At 41.4% G+C, this 14636-nt stretch overlaps 1 protein-coding gene across 1 annotated transcript in view; it reads left to right on the forward strand.

Moving 5' to 3' along the window:
* The first annotated feature begins 11874 nt into the window (after window positions 1-11874).
* The window catches only part of ARSJ (arylsulfatase family member J), an 89132-nt gene continuing 86370 nt past the window's right edge, over window positions 11875-14636 (forward strand). The window contains exon 1 of the mRNA XM_029918063.1: window positions 11875-12384. Coding sequence (XP_029773923.1) covers window positions 11987-12384 — 398 coding nt within the window. The 5' untranslated portion in view covers window positions 11875-11986. The remainder of the gene's footprint in view (window positions 12385-14636) is intronic.

Below are 14636 nucleotides of genomic sequence, written 5' to 3' on the forward strand. Positions count from 1 at the left end.
GATTAAGCTGGCAGGAGACCTTTCCGAACAGGACCAAAGACAACTCAAGGCCTGCTTTCATTCATGCACTTGAGTCTCAGGAGGTCAGTGCCTCTCCCCACAGGCTTCTGTAGGCAGGGTCAGACTTCTCAGGGCACACCAATAACTTTATTAAAATGGCTCTTCACACATACTCTTCAATCTCCACATACTCTGACCCTTTTATTACCCTTGCATGTAAAAGAATGTTAAGAGTTGTCAAACTGGTTTTCAATAATCTCCTTTGAAAATTGGCATCTTGTTCTGGCACACCTCTTTGGAAAATCACAGCTTTGAATCTTGGTACCTCATTTAAAACTTCTGATTTAATAACCTGTTATAAGTATTTTATAATCATCTATCATTGAAATATCTTTATCATTTAAAAACCAAAAATAGAGTAGTTTCTCCACATATATTTAATACAGTCATTTAAATTTTCAGTCAGACTTTTAAAAATACTTTTTAATGTTTATTTATTTTTGAGAGAGAGAGAGAGAGACAGAGCATGAGCAGGGGAGGGGCAGAGAGAGAGGGAGACACAGAATCTGAAGCAGACTCCAGGCTCTGAGATGTCAACATAGAGCCCAACATGGGGCTCGAACTCATGATCCGTGAGATCGTGACCTGAGCTGAAGTCGGACGATTAACCGACTCAGCCATCCAGGTGCCCCGTCAGGCTTTTAAAAATTTTTTTTATTTAGCTCTCCAATTACAACCAGATATGCTTTTCTCTTGTTATGTGCCATAAGATATGGATTAATCTTTCTTAGTGTGGTTATATAGTTATCCAATTACTATGTCCATCATTCTAAATGCTTATTTTCTTTTATTTTGTAAAGTTTAGTTTTACATATTGTTTTCCTATAGGATTGGATCAGTTTTTGGGTTCTCCTTTCTTTCACTAGCATTTTCACAGCATTAAGTTATTGTTATAAAGTAATATGTTCTATCTATGGTTGGGAGGGACCTTTATGTAATTTGTAAGAATTTACTGTGCATATAAGAATAGTTCACAAACTAGGAGGTTTTAACAGTGGAATGAGGCTCAGAGTTATACTGTTGTAAGACAGTGTATACAGTAACAATGCAGAGACTGTATATTGTTTACAATGATTGCTATGGCATTAGACTTTTCCTAGTGATAGGGGATAGGTTAAAAGTGGTTACCTCATGTCAATTTTGGGGCACATCTTGTTTCATCTATGTTACTCTTCTTTTAAATATTATCTTACATTGAGTTTTGAATTATCATCAGACTGAGGTTTTGATTGGAATGATACTAAAATATAAATCAGTTAAGGAATAATTATAATAGGAATAACAAATGAAAACAAGTATTAATACTGCTTGCAATGGAGGCACATAGGTGGCTCAGTAGGTTAAGTGTCCCACCCAGGCTCAGGTCATGATCTTACAATTTGTGAGTTCGAGCCCCACATTGGACTCTGTGCTCACAGCTCAGAGTCTGGAGCCTGCTTTGGATTCTGTCTCCCTCTCTCTGCCCCTTCCTTGCTCATGCTTTCTCTGGGTTCGAGCCCCATGTCAGGCTCTGTGCTGACAGCTACCTCAGAGCCTAGAGCCTGTCTTCATATTCTGTGTCTCCCTCTCTCTCTGACCTTCCCCTTCTCACACTGTCTCTCTCTGTCTCTCAAAAATAAATAAAAAACATTAAAAAATTAAAAAACATACTGCTTGCAATGGACCAAATGCTGTTCTATTATAAATTAGAAAGCAAATGTGCTTTTAAGTATTTACTCATTTAATTCTAAAAACAACTGTGGTTGATTTAATTATTGGCCCCATTTCATCTCCTTATCCTGCATCAAAAACTTTTTGATAGCCTCATCCTGGGAAGGATGCATTTCTCACCTTTTGACTCTAGGCATAGTCATAAAATTTGCATTGGCCAGTGAGTTGTAAGAAGATAAATAGTGTTGATATGTGCTTGCTTGACTGGGCTTGCTCTCATGAGCTTCAGCTATGCCCTAGAAGAACATGTGTCCATCCCACTGATCCCAGGAAGAGATGGGAAACAGCAGGAGCAGAGCTGACCCAGCGAATGCTCAAATCTGTAAGAAGCCATTGAGTGTGGGGTAGTTTGTTAAACAGCATTGTTTGGTGATAGATACGTAAAATGCCATCATGGAGTAGGTGTTATTATTATCCATATTTTACAAATGAGAAAAATGAGGCAAAGAGAGGCTCAGTAAGTTACTGGCTAGCAAGGGAGCTAGTGCTATGTACAGACTCTATAGTGCATGTTTTTGATCATCTTTAGAATACTGGGTCCTTAGTTTTGAAAAAAGTTTTTTCAAAACCATCCTATTTAAATATTTTCAATTCTGAATATAAACATATTTCTTTTTAAGGACTTTACATGTCTAATCTAGTTTATTCTAACATTTATATTATTTTGTGATTGTCAGTTTCTTTGAATAGATTTTGAGCTAAAATCCTTTTTTCTTTTCAAACCTACTCTGTTCATCAATGCTTCAACACTATAGACTTCTATCATTGTTACTGTTGGCAAATTCAAAGAAAGAAAAAAGCTTTAGTAAATTATTTGCAGAGACCTTATTCCAATGAATTAATACCTACTGTGTTCCTCATCTCACTGTGCTTTTCACTCTTGACTTTATTGACCTTTCATACTTCCTTGTGTGTTAATTCTCTGGTCCTTGGCTATTTGATATTCTGTTCTCTTATGATGTCTTTCTCTTGTTTTCCATTCCTTTGTACAAGCATCTGATGTAATTTAAGGTTGGTTTCTTCACATGTAAAATGGTAATAATAGCATCTATCTGCATAGGTTGTGAAGAGCACCAGGATAGTGTGTGAAAAACCACAGAGTATAGTGCTGGCACTATCCCATTACTGAGTAATGTTCAACAAAAGTTGCCATCTTTGCAGTTTTATTGCTCTTGCTACTCCTTGGTTTCCTTATGGGCTCCATTTCATCTTTCCTATCCTTAAAACAGTTCTGTCCTAGACCCCTTTCTCACTTCTTATATCCTATCTTCTCTTGGGAAATTTTACCCACCCTATATAGATGTGGATACAATTTTCTCTTCTGTGTTCTGTTCCATGAGGTCCAACTATCTACGGAACTCCTCCACTAGGATCCTTCAGAGATCTCAAGTTCAATAACACAAGAGTAATTTTTTCCACCTACTCAAACTTGCTAGTCCTTTCATGACTCCTACCATTAAAAATGGTACTACTGGGGCACCTGGGTGGCTCAGTCGATTAAACATTTGACTTTGGCTCAGGTCATGATCTCATGGTTCCTGAGTTCCAACCCTTCTGGGCTTAAAGCACAAAGCTTGCTTCCCTCTGTCTCCCTCTCTCTGCTCTTCCTCTACTCATGCAAGCATACGGTGCTCTCTCTGTCTCTCTCTCAAAAATAAATAAATGTTTTTTAAAAATTAAAATAAATAAATAAATAGATATATAGATAGATAGATAGTACTACCATTCCAGCAATTTCCTCAAACCAGAAACTGGGTATAATCATTTATTTCTCCCTAATTTTTATTCTCTAATCACCAACTTCTCTTGGTTTCACTGCTCAATATTGTATAAATTGATATAATTTTGTTCTTCTGATTTATATAATTCTTATAGTCATTAATTCACATGATTTTTATAAATTCATACAATCCACAATTGGGAATGTGCTATTTTCTGGATACCAGATCAGGCACTTAATTTTATTAGTAATCTTGACTCTCGATTTCAGAGCTATCTAGCCTCATTGAGACCAGACCCAGCATTTTCGATCTCAGGAAGTCAGCACCTTAGACCTCTGGCCCATGTGACCAGAAGAATACTACAAATCCTGCTGAAAAATATCACTATGGACGAGCTGGCTTTAGAACTCAGCTTTTCCTTCCAGTCTTTCCTTTCAGAACATGTGAACTCAGCAGCACCTGCCCACACTATTGCCCCTGTCATTCACCCACTTAAGCTTCAATGCCTTTCCCTTTTTTCTTGATCGGGGTGACTTGGCTATGTCCCAACTTTAATTCTTCCTTCCATCTTACAGAAACTCACTGTTCAACCCTCAGATGTTCTGACTCTACATTTATCCACCCATTTTTCAGCTGTTTTTTTCTTATTACATTTGATAGATGGCACCAACTTTATCCATTAAGCAATCCTATTAAAATTTTTGGATGCTTTAGCTTCTAAGTTGGTGGTTTTCAAAACTCTATCCACACCAGAATCAGCTGGAGAGCTTTTCTTAATATAAATATTCCCAAACTCTGGATATTTTGATTTAGATCTTGGGGAGAGCTGGGAATTTCCTCACTGAAAAAAAAATCCCTAAAGGAGTCTGATGACCAGCCAGGTTTAGAAATTGATATTCTAAACAGAAAATTGCTATGTAAATAATATAGAATTTGACTTACAATTTAAGCAGTAAGAAGAGATTTTAAAGTCGTGGAAATTAACAGGTTTCTCACTGTAAAAATTTTGTTTAAAAGTCTACTTTCATGCATTTTAAAAAAAAGATCTCTTCTTTGACAGTTCAGATCTTGAGTTTCTAAAGTCAAAAACCTTATTACTCTTGAGTAGCTACATTTATACACAGTTGAAACTTTAGTGTCACTCACATTCTTCAAATTATTACAGCTTATTTCAAGAGGCTTCCCAAGAAAGGTCACTAAGTGATCTTTACTTAACAATTACTTAATCAGCTAGTTAACCACTCTAATCAGAGAGCTCTTGTTTCTTGTGACAATGGCTCATAGCAGCTCTAGTTCCGTAGTCTTATTTTTTTTTAAGTTTATTTCTTTTGAGAGTGAGAGAGAGAGAGAGAGAGAAGAGAGAGAGCAAGAGAATACAAAGGAGGGGCAGAGAAAGAAGGAGCATCCCAAGAAGGCTTCCCGCCCTGAGCACAGAGCCCAGTGCTGCTCGACCTCACTAACTCTGGAGATCATGATGGGAGCCAAGATCAAGATAGGTGGGACATTTAACCAACTGAGCCATCCAGGCACCCCAGTTTCACAGTCTAATAAAGCTGAATAAGGAGTTTGTTATATATAACAAACTATATGACTATATTAGAACAAGTGTTTCTTTTAGACTGTGCATAAATTTAAACTTGATGACTATTCCTCCATTTTTAAGTACTTAATGTACTTATAAACCCAAACAAGCAGCAACTGAGTTTTAAATCTCTTTAATAGTCTATAAATGCCTGGAGTGACTATTTTCACAACTTTTTAAACCTACATTTAAAAATTTAGCCGTGGGGCACCTCGATGGCTCAGTCAGTTGAGCTTTACCTTTGGTTTTGGCTCATGTCAGGATCCCAGGATTGTGGGATCAAGCCCTGCATCAGCTCTGTGCTGAGCATGGAGCCTGCTTAAGATTCTTTGTCTTCCTCTGCTCCTCTCCTTCTCTCATGTTCTCTCTCTCTCACTCTCTCATAAATAAATAAATAAATAAATAAATAAATAAATAAATAAAATTAACTGTAACTTTTAAGCATCTATGTACACATTTAGTTAAAAATAAATGCCTGGAAAACAGTATGGAGGCATCTCAAAAAATTAAAAATAGAGCTACCCTACAACCCAGCAATTGCACTACGAGGTATTTATCCAAGGGATACAGGTGTGCTGTTTTGAAGGGACATATGGACCCCAATGTTTACAGCAGCACTGTCAACATTAGCCAAAGTATGGAAAGAGCCTAAATGTCCATCAATGGATAAATGAATAAAGAAGATGTGTTATATATACACACAATGCAGTATTACTCAGCAAGCAAAAAAATGAAATTTTGCCATTTGCAATTACGTGGATGGAACTAGAGGGTATTATGCTGAGCAAAATTAGTCAGAGAAAGGCAAATATCATATGACTTCACTCATATGAGGACTTTAAGATACAAAACAGATGAATGAACATAAGGGAAGGAAAGCAAAAATAATATAAAAACAGGGAGGGGGACAAAACATAAGAGACTCTTAAATACGAAGAATAAACAGAGGGTTACTGGAGTGGGTGTGGGAGGAGGAATGGGCTAAATGGGTAAGGGGCATCAAGGAATTTACTCCTGAAATCATTGTTGCACTCTATGCTAACTAACTTGGATGTAATGTAAATTAAAAAAAATAGATAAGAAATTTGGTAAAAAAAAATAAAAAATAAAATAAAAGGAGAGGAAAAAAAAAGAAAAGAAATGCCTATACAAGAAAAAGGAATAGAGTGGCAGCCATGTTCTTCTGCTAAGCAAAAACAGTAACAACAGCAACAACTTGTCTATCTGTATGCAGCAGTAAGCTAGGGCATTTCTGTCCATGCATATTGCCGGGTGTGGAAAATGTCTTTATGGTGAGGATTAATATGGATGCTTCAAAGAAATATTGTGCAACTACTCATTTTAGTGCTTGTCTGTAATTTTCTTTGCTTCTCTATTTACGGATACATAAATCCACTCCTCGTATCCACTCCTTCGGTCCACGCCCTCCACCTGTGGACACCCACCACTCTTGGTCTGTCCGCTAAGGAGCCCCAGGCTACACTGTGATGCCTTACTCCCATCTCCCTCTCTGATGGTGATCTTCCTGCCGGTGTGTTCCATTATTTATTTTCTTTTTCCATTATCCAATCAAGGTCCTATATTGGGTCCCTGATTCCTTTTTCTCTTGTTTTTCTCCTAGTTGATTAAATACTTATTTCTAAACTCTTAATGAATATCATTTTTCCATCAAATGATGTAGTCTAGCATAGCTTTTTAACTTAAGGAATATATTATTGTACAACTTTCACGCTGTGGCATTTGTGTGATTCTAGTCTTTGCTCCCTCAGATCTCTCTCTGAAAATGTTCTGGGATATCTTTTCCTGTATTTTCATCAAGTCTTGCTCTAACCAAGAAAACTTTAATACACTCAACACTCACAGGTTAAAATTCAACTCTTCAAATTTTTATTGGCTGAAGCCATTTCTTTGTAGCCTCTATGTCTATAAACTCATTCCAGAAAGGACTTTAGTATGATCTATTGAAGTACTTTTTCCTATTATGTCCTGCTCAAAGGACCTCATCATTCCTAATGCCTGCGAATCAAGTTCTAGCCCTTCATACTTTTTCAAAGCCTCTCAATATATGGGAAAATTTGAACTCCCTAGTATTATTTCCCATACTCTCCCAGTCCAAACATGTCTCAGCCAGTTGTTTTTCTCTTTCCTTTTACTGAAATTTCCTTCCCTTAACTTCTTCTCTTCTTTCCCAAATCTTAATTTTGATGGTCCTTTGAGGCATAGCTTTAGTTCTACCTCCTGAGGAAGCCTCACCTGAATAATCAGTCCACACTAATACCATCTCTAAGCAATGCTACTTCTCTCTCTCTCTCCTTTTACTGAATAAAATAGTACTTTTAATTTTTTATAATGCCATTCCATAACTACAGGACTGTGTAATGTGACTACATCTAAGCTGAAATAAATTTATGATGTGGTTCCATTAGTGAAGCTGATGCCTGAACACCAAAAATCCTGGCTCTAAAGTCAGAAAAAAACCAGTTTAGTTACAGAGGGTCTTTAACCTGGGATTTCTTGAGGATGCTAAAGCTACTGCTTAGAGTGTATGAAACCCAATCCTATAATGAGAAATGTGAAGTTTCTGTGCTTTAATACCAGTATATGCACAATAATGTACAGGGCATTCAATAGCCTCTGATTTCATTCTGAAGGTATTCCTCATGGATGTGGGAATAACCATTACCTATTTCCCACTTTGGCTAGGGCGCCCAACCAATGGATTTTCCCTCTGAGTCACATCTCATTTGGTCTGTCGTAGCATGACTGTTCTTGTTTCTTGGCTCTTACTACTAATTGAAAATAGTTCTTAGTCTCCCTTAATATAGTACTGTTTATTCCAAAATGGCCTTTTTAGGGCCAGAATTCTGCCCTTCTATCTTAAATGTGGAGAGTATGCATGCCCTGGGCATGGATTAGAATTCTCTGACTCTGGCAGCTGTGTTCTCTCTGTGCTGCGTGGCTGGGAAAGACCTTAATGCCCACTTGCGGGAAGATTATCTTTCGAAAAACATGGGTTTTGAAGTCAGACAGATTTGCAAGTCTAAGTTTCCTGTAAAAGGGGGATAAACAGCTTTTCCTCAGCTGCTGCTCATGTGCTCCATTGTTCCAAGGAAGCCAAAGCCAGAATAGGGTAAGGCCTTCACTTCATCCTGTGAAGCTGCCAGAACAGCGCCTGGCAGCACCCACTCAGCACCCACCTGCACCATGGCCTCAGTCTGGGAGCTCACCTGCTTCTACTCAGCCCTCATCCTGCACGACGATGACGTGACGGGTCACGGAGGACAAGGTCAACGCCCTCATTAAAGCAGCAGGTGTCAACGGTGAACCTTTGTAGCTGGGCTTGTTTGCAAGGGCCCTGGCCAATGTCAACATCAGGAGCCTCACCTGTAGTGCAGGGGCTGGTGGACCTGCCCCAGCAGCTGGCACTCCACCAGCAGGAGGCTCAGGCTGAGGAGAAGAAAGTAGAAGCAAAGAAAGAAGAATCAGAAGAGTCTGATGATTATGTGGGGTTTTTGACTAAACTTCTTCTGTAATCTGTTCAATAGAAAGCTGAACTCTTAAAAACAAAGCAGGAGTGAGTAACAAATAAAATAACTTCTCCCTCAGCTTACAGGTCACATCCCTGTACTACCCCATTCACTAACCATACCCACTCTAAATCAGATTTGTTTCTTTTAAAATTTCTTCAGTTTTGTTCTTTTTTATTTTTTCAGAATACTTCAGAATAGTAGGTAAACTTTGGAGTTTGGGGATGATCTGTTAATCTCTTTCCATCAATGTTAATTCCACAAGAGCAGACTCTGTGCCTGATTTAATTGACCATTACTTTCCCAGCTTCTAGCATTGGCCCAGTTTCTCAGGTACTTGTTCGATGGAAGAATACCTCATAAAATTGATGAAGAAGGAGAAGAGATAAAGTATATAAAACATTACATAAATACTATACAATATATGTGTCTGTATTTTATGTATACATGTATATAATCATTATATAGAGCACATAGTAGGTAGTCTGTAACTTTTAACATCATCATCATCATCATCATATTATCATTTACTCTTACTCTTGCTTGAAACCTGAGCTGAAAAGGACCCTCTTTCGGGGCACCTGGGTGGCTCAGCATGTTGTGTCCAACTTGGGCTCACTCGGCTCAGGTCATGATCTCCCAGCTCATGAGTTTAAGCCCTACGTCAGGCTCTGTGCTACAATTCAGAGCTTGGAGCCTGCTTCAGATTCTGTGTCTTCCTCTCTCTCTGCCACTCCCCTGCTCACACTCTATCTCCTTCTCTCTCAAAAATAAACATTTTTTTTAAAAGGACCCTCTTTCTCTTCCTTGCATAGTAACATGGACAGTTTTTGTTCTATTTCACTGACCACTCCAACTAAAAGTGGCTAACCCATCTGAAATGTCTGCTGGCATTCAAGCATCTTGTTAGGCCCACGAAGCTGCAAGCCTTATCTCAGTGCTTTCCCATCTCCCAATATTCTGTTTACTCATGACATATTTGATAATTTAACTTCCTGAATTGTAACACTGTATTTCCCACAGGTTTCTAACAGTGCTCATCCCTCCACAGACTAATCACAATGGGCTCAGGAAAGAAAACAGACTAGCGCAAGGCTACACATTGGCAAAATTAACTGTACGGAGCACACTGCAAGTTTCAAAGGTGCTAAGTTTCCATTTCACAAATGTTTTGCCTAGAAATTAAATAGGAACATTAGTAATAGGAAAGAATTAAAAATAAATTGGCTGAGTGAAACCTAGATTTATGCTTTGGCATTTGGGAGAATCTGACTTCTTTCCTTTCCTTTCCTCTCCTTTCCTTTCCTTTCCTCTCTTTTCTTTTCTTTTCTTTTCCTTCTGTTTGAGAGCATGGAAGAGGCAGGAGAGAGGGAGACAAAGGATACAAAGGAGGCTCCAAGCTGACAGCACAGAGCGCAATGTGGGGCTCAACCCATGAGCCATGAGATCATGACCTGAGCTGAGGTCCAATGCTAAACGGACTGAGCCACCCAGGCGCCCCAGAATCTGACTTTTTATTGTCAGCCCACAGTAGGTGTTCAAGAAGCGCTGAATAAATTTGAGGAAGGAAAAATATGTCTCATTGACTCTTGGCATCAATTGCCTTCTCTCTCAATAGATAACCTAAGTCCCTTTCCTAACTGAACAAGGCTTTAAAAACCTATGATTCTAGTATAAGCATGCCTATCTTCCGTTTCAGCACAAGCTTTTACAATACTTTTACTCCACATCGTTTTTAAAAAGTGATGAAGCTCCCTGAATTACTAGATGGGAAACGGTGGTTTCCTAACTGCAGGAGTACAGGCTGGGCTCTCCGTTCTTGAGGGTGAAATGTGTAACTCCTCCTCGCCCCACATTCTTGGCTGGAGACGCCCTGTGGTTAAGTTTGGGAAGAGGTAAGAATAAGGCGACAATTTCAAGATCTTCACGTGGAGAGACGCTAATGAGAAAGTCAGGCTGTAAAGGCCAGCAACAGGAAAGGGAAATTCAATTTAAAAACTTGTAATCGAGAATACCAAAAAAAAAAAAAAAGGAAAATAAGAAAAAAGAGGCGGGGATAAAAGGAGTAGAAAAACTGGGAGGAGGGAGGCAGAAAGGACCAGTAAAGGAAAACTAGAGGAGTCGAAAGGAAGAAGGGGCATGCGACGCAGTTTGTTGTTTCCCCTGCTCTTCCTCTCTCACTCCCTCCAGAAGCTGGAAAAAGTTCGCAAGCGCAGCCTGCGAGCCGGGGGAGAGAGCGCTTCACGTAGAGACCGACCCAGAGCAGCGCCCGCTTCACCCCCCGCGGATCCTCCCCTCTCCGGACGATGGAGGGCGGCGGGCAAAACCCAGAGAAGCGTTACCCTGCGGGGCCGCCTCCCGCGGGGATCCAGGAGCAGCGCGCCGCTCTCTCTCCCGCGAAGCCTCCCCGCCCTCCTCCTCCCGGAAGGGAGAAAGGGAAGACCGAACCTCCAAACCAACCTTACCCCTCCCCCTCTTCCTGGAGGAGCAGAGGCAGAAAGTACCGGTCTGTGATTCACTGGACAGAGAAGAGGGAGGAGGCGGCCAAGAAAGCCCAGAGCCAAAACTAAGTTAGCTGACGAAGCGCACCCCCATCGCGGCGCCGCGGCCTGGGGCGCTGACTCCGCGGAGACCGAGCGGGCTCGAAGTGGCGCGGCCACCGGGGCAGCCACCCCGCTCCGCTCCCCACGCGCCCCCGAGGCCCGGAGGGCTCGGCGCCCGAAGCGCCTGCAGGAAAAGGGTGGTGAGCCGTGGAAAGAAATCCGGACACTGGGCTTTTGCTCCTTACTTCGCCGCCTCGTGTCGGGGAGATTGGCAAACGCCCTGGAGAGGACCGGGAGAACTAGAGAGCCCTGGACAAGTGGAGAAAGTGGTCAGGAAGTCGGTCCGCTGCGGCAGCCGCGTGTCCGTCAGGGTCGGCGCGGGGCGCGGCCGCTCCGCTTGCCCGCGCCTCCCAGGTGAGGGGAGGGCGGCCTCAGTCCCCCGGACGTGCGCGCGCGGCGGGAGCCTCGCGCCTCAGCAGCGAGCGCGCTCTGGCCAAGAAAGGTCCCGACCCAGGGTGATACCTTTGCTAGACTTTTTCTCCCTAAAACTTTCGGGTGGAGGCGTTAACTTTTCTGTGTGTGGAAGCTGCTCAGGGGAGCGAGGAGGAAGAGAAAGTCAAATCCGACGGAGAAGAGCGACTCCTGGTTTTTCCGACGTCCCGTCGCTTCTAGAAGGTTCAAGTTGCTGCATGTGGTGACAGCCGAGAGGAGCGCAGGACTTCTCTCCAGGTGGAGACCGTCCGCCGCCGGTCCGGGCTAGCCGCCTCCCGCGTGCATGTGTGCGGCGGCGGCGGCGCCGGGTGCGCGGTTCTGCGAGCGCGGTCTCAGCCGGGACGCGAGTGGATGGCCCCCCGGGGGTGTGCGGGGCCGCCGCCTCCGCCGCCTCCGCCGGCCTGGGTGTGGCCCGGAAAGATGCTAGCCATGGGCGCGCTGGCGGCCTTCTGGGTCCTCAGCCTCCTCACCTACGGTTACCTGTCCTGGGGCCAGGGCTTGGAGGAGGAGGAGGAGGGGGCCTTGCGAGCCCAATCTGGAGAGAGACCGGAGCCCGGCACAACCGCCACCTCCCCACCCCATCTCATTTTCATCCTAGCGGATGATCAGGGATTTAGAGATGTGGGTTACCATGGCTCGGAGATAAAGACTCCCACTCTTGACAAGCTCGCTGCCGAAGGAGTTAAGTTGGAGAACTACTATGTCCAGCCTATTTGCACACCGTCCAGGAGTCAGTTTATTACTGGAAAGTAAGTGTTACTGCTTCATATATTTATTCCTTGGAGAAATCCTAAGCATTGAACTAAGATCCAGCTCCTAATTTAAGGAGTAATAGAAAATATGGGGAACAAGTGAATGAATGAAATGTGGCATTGATTTATATTGATTATTAAAATGGATGCCCTGTTAATTGTCTTGAACATCTTGTCCCTAGTCTAGGCTCATCACTCTGTTAACTCGCAGAGCCCGCTGGGAAGTTCTCTCCAAATGTTTAAATAAGATCAGGAGTTGTAAAGTCTCACCTACAAACCAGATGTATCCAGAAGGGGTCTCCTTTTCCAAAGTCATTTTGACGTTTGAGAATGCTCAGATTTGTTTCATGTATCACAATAGGATTCACAGTCACCATCACTGATAAGAAAGGCAGACTAAAAGGTTTCTGCAAGTCTTGATTTCTTCTTAAATCTAGAATTGAATAATCAAAACCACAGGTCTTCATGGCCAGAAAAGGGGCCAAGGAAATAGATGGAAGGCTATGTAAAATCAGTGTACAAATGACTCTTTTTGGGTCTTTGGTAATTTTCTCTAACTGGATCGCTAACGTGGGCAATTACCAAGGCAATTCTCAAAATGCAAGGAAATTCAGTGATAAATGTTCAACAGGAGTCAAATTTCATCTGAAGTCTTCTGCTGCTTTCACATGTCTGGGAATTTTCTGGTTAACTCTAAGAAAAATCAGATTATTTTGGATGCTTAAGTAAAGCATTTTTAACATTGTCCCTTTGCTAAATAGGTAAGCCTCCTACTTAAGATGTTCACTCACTTACATATTTTTATTCTATTCTTCTAGAATACAGGTTATTGTTACTGATTTAGACGGCCAAAGACAGTGTGTGGAACAGAGGTAGACTAGGAGGTCTGGAGGTCAAGCCACCACTGGACAGAGGTAGCAGAGAATCCTTAATGGTTCAGTATGTGTGTCCTGTGACTTCAGTCTCAGGGAACCCTGCTTCAGTGAAGTTGTTGTTGGAACTGAACTCTGTAAAAGTAGCCAGTATCCGTTGGAAATAGAAAGACTATTTTGTAAGAATCTCTGTCTTGCAGAGACTTTTGCATACAGCATGATTTCTACTCCTTAGCAAACTGTCAGAATTTAGCATCATTGCCAGAAAAGAAAAGAAAAAAAATCCCATCCTTTCCTTTCTTGAGAAAGAGAGATTTAAAAAAAAAAAAGTCTCACTGTACTTCAGAGTCATTTTAGAGGTTAATTGTGGCGTCAGAAAGTCAAGGGCATTTGATATTTATAAAGTAGCAGATTTTGGCTGGAAAATAAGTCCATCTGGTGGCCTGCAGGTCAAGTTCTTCATGCCTAATCCCAACCACTCTTATATTTGGCTTATGAAATAAATGTGTCTTAAAATCTCACTGAGCCTCTTCAACTAATTTATAGAATTTAGGTTGACTAAGATAGCCAAGGATAGTTGAAAATATGTAAATTAATTGTATGAATTTATCTTTCACAGTAGAGCATATGTGTTAAGGCTTTTCACCAAGTAAGAACATTTAGTTCCTACACATTATCTTATACTGATAAAGTGTCTTTATTTATCTTTTAATCAGTATGTTTACCCAATAACATGAAGCAGAAATGAAACTGGAAATAATTTCTAGCTTTTTTTCCCTTTTATAAATTGGACATATTACACGATGTTGCATTTGTTTCAGGCATACAACATAGTGATCCCACAATTCTGTACATTGTGCTATGCTCACTACTGTGTAGCTAATTTTTCTGTCAAAGGTTGACTCTTGTTCTTTCAATGCCATCAAACATCTTATGAAAAGATTAGTCTTCTATTAAAATTTTCTATTCAGTGTAACAAAGTGTAACTGTTGTGTAGACAAAACGTTTAAATAGCTACTGTAATTTGATTTACATTTTTTATTTGAATTAAGCAGTTGCAGACATTTTCATTTACAGTTTTCTTTTTTTTTTTTCCATAATATTTTATTGTCAAATTGTTTTCCATACAATACCCAGTGCTCTTCCCCTCAAGTGCCCTCCACCATCACCACCACCTCTCTTCCCCCCTCCCCCCTCCCCCCCAACCCTCAGTTCATTCTCAGCTTTCAATAGTCTCTCAAGTTCTGCATCCCTCTCTCTCCCCAACTCTCTCTCCCTCCTCCGCTCCCCCTGGTTCTCCATTAGGTCTCTCTTGTTTTCCTGCTAGACCTATGAGTGCAAACATATGGTTTCTGTCCTTCTCTGCCTGGCTTACTT

This window comes from Suricata suricatta, chromosome 1, assembly GCF_006229205.1.
Source record: "Suricata suricatta isolate VVHF042 chromosome 1, meerkat_22Aug2017_6uvM2_HiC, whole genome shotgun sequence".
Classification (NCBI taxonomy): domain Eukaryota; kingdom Metazoa; phylum Chordata; class Mammalia; order Carnivora; family Herpestidae; genus Suricata; species Suricata suricatta.